The 6,052-nt window shown below is 60.4% G+C and overlaps 1 protein-coding gene across 3 annotated transcripts; it reads left to right on the forward strand.

Moving 5' to 3' along the window:
- Positions 1-1,554: 1,554 nt before the first annotated feature.
- Positions 1,555-5,358, forward strand: MINDY1 (MINDY lysine 48 deubiquitinase 1). 3 transcript variants are annotated; one of them, XR_005259740.1, is made up of 10 exons: positions 1,555-1,681; positions 1,774-1,831; positions 1,922-1,986; positions 2,100-2,225; positions 3,122-3,224; positions 3,312-3,454; positions 3,534-3,716; positions 4,531-4,686; positions 4,776-4,916; positions 4,997-5,358. XR_005259740.1 is itself a non-coding variant. In XM_038162027.1 (9 exons), exons 2-9 carry the CDS (start codon positions 1,819-1,821, stop codon positions 4,830-4,832), a joined length of 879 nt encoding a protein of 292 aa, XP_038017955.1. In that variant the 5' UTR covers positions 1,555-1,681; positions 1,774-1,818; the 3' UTR covers positions 4,833-4,962. The 3 variants fall into 3 exon arrangements, 1 of the variants encoding a protein (XP_038017955.1); XM_038162027.1 differs by lacking the exon at positions 4,997-5,358 and having other exon boundaries at positions 2,067-2,225; positions 4,776-4,962; XR_005259739.1 differs by lacking the exon at positions 1,555-1,681 and having other exon boundaries at positions 1,688-1,831; positions 2,067-2,225.
- The last annotated feature ends 694 nt before the right edge of the window (positions 5,359-6,052 follow it).

The following is a 6,052-nucleotide window of genomic DNA, read 5'->3' on the forward strand; positions in this document are numbered from 1 at the left end:
CAGAGCATTCCCAGGAGCCTGAGCAGAGCCCGAGGGTCCCATGGAGCAGGAGGGGAGCCCCCAGCCCCCGGAGCAGGCTGCGGGAGGGGACGGAATTCCCGGTGCTGGGGACACGACTCCTGACGTTGGGGACACGATTCCTGACGTTGGGGACACGATTCCTGACATTGGGGATGCAATTCCCAGCGTTGAGGGTGGAATCCCTGGTGTTCCCAATGTTGGGGATGCAATTCCTGGTGTTGATGACACAGTTCCTGGTGTTGGTGACACAGTTCCTGGTGTTGGTGACACAGTTCCTGGTGTTGGTGACGGAATTCCCGATGCTGGTGACAGAATTCCTGGTGTAGAGGACAGGATTCCCGATGTTGGGGACAGAATTCCCAATGTTAGGGATGAAATTCCCGGTGCTGGGGACACAATTCCTGATATTGGTGACACAATTCCTGTTGTTGGGGACACAATTCCACCTGTTGGTGACAGAATTCCCAGTGCTGGTGAGACAATTCCCGGTGTTGGTGACAGAATTCCCAGTTTTGGTGACACAATTCCTGGTGCTGGGGACACAGTTCCTGATGTTGGGGACGCAATTCCCAATGCTGGTGACAGAATTCCCGGTGTTGGTGACACCATTCCCGCTGTTGGTGACACCATTCCCGGTGTTGGTGACAAAATTCCCGGTGTTGGTGACACCGTTCCCGGTTTTGGTGACACAATTCCCAGTTTTGGTGACACCATTCCCGCTGTTGGTGACAAAATTCCCGCTGTTGGTGACACCATTCCCAGTGTTGGTGACAAAATTCCCGCTGTTGGTGACACCGTTCCCGGTTTTGGTGACACAATTCCCAGTTTTGGTGACACCATTCCCGCTGTTGGTGACACCATTCCCGGTGTTGGTGACACCATTCCCGCTGTTGGTGACAAAATTCCCGGTGTTGGTGACAAAATTCCCGCTGTTGGTGACACCATTCCCGGTGTTGGTGACACAATTCCTGGTTTTGGTGACACCATTCCCGCTGTTGGTGACACCATTCCCGGTGTTGGTGACAAAATTCCCGCTGTTGGTGACACCATTCCCGGTGTTGGTGACACCATTCCCGGTGTTGGTGACACAATTCCTGGTTTTGGTGACACAATTCCCAGTTTTGGTGACACCATTCCCGCTGTTGGTGACACCATTCCCGGTGTTGGTGACACCATTCCCGCTGTTGGTGACACCATTCCCGGTGTTGGTGACAGAATTCCCGGTGTTGGTGACAAAATTCCCGCTGTTGGTGACAGAATTCCCGGTGTTGGTGACACCATTCCCGCTGTTGGTGACACAATTCCCAGTGTTGGTGACAAAATTCCCGGTGTTGGTGACACAATTCCCGCTGTTGGTGACACCATTCCCGGTGCAGGGCACACTCCCCCTGCCGCCAGCCAGGACAGCCCTGCCCCGCCCGGGGGCCGCTCCGGGCAGCGGGAGGGGGTCTCGGGACCCCCGGGGGGCTCCCCCGAGCGGCCGCCGCCCCCGCGGGTCGGGGGGTCCCCCCCGGCCGAGCCCCCCCGGGGGTCCCCGAGTGATCGTTACTGCGTGAAGTGGATCCGCTGGAGGGGACAGCGCACGGCCCTGGTGACCCAGAGCCAGAACGGGCCCTGCCCGCTCCTGGCCGTCATCAACGTCCTCCTCCTGCGGGGCAAGGCAAGCGGGGGGCTCGGGGGGGGGACCCCAAATCCCCAGGGGAGGGGTCCCAGCGGCGGGACGGTCCCCACCTTCCTGTGGTTGCCCCCCAGGTGAAGCTGCCCCCGCAGAAGGAGGTGGTGACGGCCGAGGAGCTGATGGCACATTTGGGTGAGTGGGGACCAGCAGTGGGGTGGGGGCTCCGTGGGACCCCCCCGAATTCCCTGAGGGGGACACTGGGGCGACCCTGCTGTCTCACAGGGAATTGCATCCTGGCCACCCAACCCCGGGACACCTCGGAGGGGCTGCAGCTGAACTTCCAGCAGGTGAGGAGCGACCCCGGAACGTCCAACCCCACAGGGGTTTGGGGTGGCACCTCCAGGAGTGACCCCGTGCTGTTCCCCAGAACGTCAGTGACACCATGACGGTCCTGCCCAAGCTCTCCACGGGGCTGGACGTCAACGTCAGGTTCACGGGGGTCTCAGATTTCGAGTACACCCCCGAGTGCATCGTCTTCGACCTCCTCGACATCCCGCTCTACCACGGCTGGCTGGTGGACCCCCAGGTGAGCCCCCCGGCCTGGCTGCTGCTGGCTTCTGTGGGGCCACGGCTGTGACCCCAGGGCTGGAGAGCCCTGCTGGGAGGAGCTGGGGCTCGTCCTGGCCGAGGTGACCGAGCTGAGGGTGGGTGTCCCCACCCTGGGAGTGCTCAAGGCCAGGTTGGAATGGGCTTGGAGCAACCTGGTCCAGCAGGAGGTGTCCCTGAGTGTGGTTTGGGGGGTTCAGATGAGCCTGGTCCAGCAGGAGGTGTCCCTGAGTGTGGTTTGGGGGTTCAGATGAGCCTGGTCCAGCAGGAGGTGTCCCTGAGTGTGGTTTGGGGGGTCAAGAGGAGCCTGGTCCAGCAGGAGGTGTCCCTAAGCGTGGTTTGTTGGGTTCAGATGAGCCTGGTCCAGCAGGAGGTGTCCCTGAGTGTGGTTTGGGGGTTCAGATGAGCCTGGTCCAGCAGGAGGTGTCCCTGCCTGTGGTTTGGGGGGTTCAGATGAGCTTGGTCCAGCAGGAGGTGTCCCTGAGTGTGGTTTGGGGGTTCAGATGAGCCTGGTCCAGCAGGAGGTGTCCCTGAGTGTGGTTTGGGGGTTCAGATGAGCCTGGTCCAGCAGGAGATGTCCCTAAGCGTGGTTTGTTGGGTTCAGATGAGGCTGGTCCAGCAGGAGGTGTCCCTGAGTGTGGTTTGGGGGGTCCAGATGAGCCTGGTCCAGCAGGAGGTGTCCCTGAGTGTGGTTTGGGGGGTCCAGATCATTTCCAGATGATCCAGAAGTTCCCACCCCAAGGCCCTCGTGGTGTTTGGGATGGGGCCTTGAACGCCAGGCAGCGGGCGGCTCCTCTGGCCGTGGCAGGGGGTTGCACTGGGTGGTCCCTTCCCTCAGAGGGGACCCTCAGACCCCTGTCCCCGCCGTCCCCCCAGAGCCCGGAGCAGGTCCAGGCCGTGGGCAAGCTCAGCTACAACCAGCTGGTGGAGAAGATCATCACCGGCAAACACGCCAGCGACTCGGGCCTGGTGAGCGAAGGTAACTCCCCGCCCCGCTCCCTGCCCGCGGCCCCGGGGGGCTCGGCCGGGCACCCCCACGGCCCCGCTGTCCCCGCTGTCCCCGCAGCGCTGGTGGCGGAGCAGTTCCTGGAGGCCACGGCCTCGCAGCTGACCTTCCACGGGCTGTGCGAGCTGACGGCGCGCGCCCGCGAGGGCGAGCTCGGCGTCTTCTTCCGCAACAACCACTTCAGCACCGTGACCAAGCACGAGGTGAGACCCCCGGACCCGCCGTGGCCCCCCCTCCGGGACGCCCCCCCGGGGCTCACCGTCCCCTGTCCCACCTGCCCAGGGCCACCTTTACCTGCTGGTGACCGACCAGGGCTTCCTGCGCGAGGAGGCGGTGGTGTGGGAGAGCCTGCGCGGCGTGGATGGGGACAGCTGCTTCTGCGACGCCGAGTTCCGCCTCAGCCGCCCCCTGGGCGAGGAGGGGACCGCCATGGCCCCCCGGGGCCACCGGCGACAAGTGGAGCAGGTAGGGGACGAGTGGTGGCAGCGGGTGTGGGCTTTGTGAGGTGCCCAGGGCGAGGGAAGAGGTGGATCTGGCTCTGAGTTCTCAGAAGGCTGATTTACTATGATATGATGGGTGATGTGATATTTAATATAGATGATATAATATCGTATTATATTATATTATATAGTATTATATTATATAGTATTATATAGTATTATATAGTATTATATTATATTATATTATATTATATATCATATAATATCATATCATAATATAATGTCATATTGTATTAGATTATATCTATTATATAATATAATATTATGCCATATCATGTCATGTCATATTAAATATATCATATCATATCATAATTCTATCATAATTATATCATATCATTATAATATCATTATTATATTTTATTATATTATAATATATTATAATGTTATGTTATATTATATCCTATTATATTTTATTTATTATATAATATTATATTATATCATATAATATCATATGATATTATATTAAAGAATGCTATACTAAAACCACACTAAAGAAATAGAGAAGGGATACAGACAGAAGGCTTAACAAGGACAAAGAATAAAACCCCAGGACTCCTTCCAGAGTCCCACTAAGTAAAAACCATTCCCCCGTTGGAGAAACAAGCTGCAAATCCCTTCCAAAGCAGCAAAGCCCCGCGGCCGGGGCTGCCCAGCTTCCCCGCGGCAATCCCCGGCCGGGGGGATTGTTCTGGAGAAGGTGACGGTGACAAGTGGGGGCCACCCGAGTCCCGCCGTGGACCCCGCAGGCTCGTGGTGACCCCTCTTTGTGCTCCTGCCAGGATTACCTGGTGGCCTTGTCGCTGCAGCAGGGACAGGGCCCCTGCTCCGTGCTCAGCGACCTGGAGCTGGCGCGGCAGCTGCAGCACGAGGAGTACCAGCAGCACCATCCTCACCCTCCTCATCCTCATCCTGCTCCTCAGCTGCTGCCGGCGCAGGTAACCGGGGGGTGCCGATGGCCCTGGGGGGTGTGGGGGTCTCCAGGTCCCCCCGGAGCTCAGCCCCGTCCCTGTCCCTGTCCCCGCAGGCGGGCGGGGAGCGGCGGCCGCGGCAGAGGCCGGATTTGGACTGCACCCTCCTGTAGCACCTCGTGCCCCCCAGCCACAGCCCCCCCAGACCCCCCTCTGCATCCTCCCGGGACATCCTGGGGGTCCCTGTGGGGCTGGAGATGGGGGTGACCATCTGAGCCCCCCCAGACCCCCCTCTGCATCCTCCAGGGACATCCTGGGGGTCCTTGTGGGGCTGGAGATGGGGGTGACCATCTGAGCCCCCCCAGACCCCCCTCTGCATCCTCCAGGGACATCCTGGGGGTCCCTGTGGGGCTGGAGATGGGGGTGACCATCTGAGCCCCCCGAGACCCCCCTCTGCATCCTCCAGGGACATCCTGGGGGTCCCTGCGGGTTGGAGATGGGGGTGACCATCTGAGCCCACCCCAGGAGCACCCCAAACTTCCCAGTGGCCTTAACGCAGGGGGGGTCTCACTCAGGGGGTCCCACACCTCAGCCCACGCCCCAGGACACGGGTGGGTGTGTGGGTGGGGGGCACAGGGACCCCCCCCCCCGCTCAAAATGTGGCCTTAGCCCTTGGCAAGTAAAGGATTTGTCCCCCTGCTCACGGCTCTGGCACCTGACACCAGTGGGGGCTTCTGGGCTCCACGGACACGGGGAATTGGGGGGTTTGGGGGACTTGGGGTCCTCCGCGGGTTCAGGGGACTCGGGGAGGTTTGGGGGATTTGGGGTCACAGTTCCTCCACAGGCTTGGGGGAATTGGGGGGGATTTGGGAGGGTTTGGGGTCTCGGTTCCTCCGCGGCTTTGGGGTCCCCTCCGTGGGCTGCAGTGGCGCGGCGCGGCCGCCAGGCGGCGACAGGGGCGAGTGGGGTCAGTGGGGTTCCATAGGGGCAAAAATGGGGCGCGGGTGGGGTTTGGGGGTCCCAGGGGCACACACGGGGCTGTGCAGGGGTGTTTTGGGGTCCCAGGGGCACACACGGGGCTGTGCAGGGGTGTTTTGGGGTCCCAGGGGCACACACGGGGCTGTGCAGGGGTGTTTTGGGGTCCCAGGGGCACACACGGGGCTGTGCAGGGGTCTGTGGGGTTCCATAGGGGCACACACGGGGCTGTGCAGGGGTGTTTTGGGGTCCCAGGGGCACACACGGGGCTGTGCAGGGGTGTTTTGGGGTCCCAGGGGCACACACGAAGCTCTGCAGGAGGGCGCAGGGACACAAAAGGGGTACACGTGGGGTGCATAGGGATGAGTACAGGGCACACAGAGAGGGGGGTATAGGGGTCTATATGGGGGGTATGTGG

This window comes from Motacilla alba, chromosome 25 (genome assembly GCF_015832195.1).
Source record: "Motacilla alba alba isolate MOTALB_02 chromosome 25, Motacilla_alba_V1.0_pri, whole genome shotgun sequence".
In the NCBI taxonomy this organism is placed as follows: Eukaryota; Metazoa; Chordata; class Aves; order Passeriformes; family Motacillidae; genus Motacilla; species Motacilla alba.

What these genes read in the sequence shown, in the direction of transcription:
- MINDY1 (XM_038162027.1), top strand. An exon ending in TGCAGCTGAACTTCCAGCAG is followed by an intron (nt 1,987 to 2,066) that starts GTGAGGAGCGAC and finishes GCTGTTCCCCAG; the next exon opens with AACGTCAGTGACACCATGAC. An exon ending in ACCGGCGACAAGTGGAGCAG is followed by an intron (nt 3,717 to 4,530) that starts GTAGGGGACGAG and finishes TGCTCCTGCCAG; the next exon opens with GATTACCTGGTGGCCTTGTC.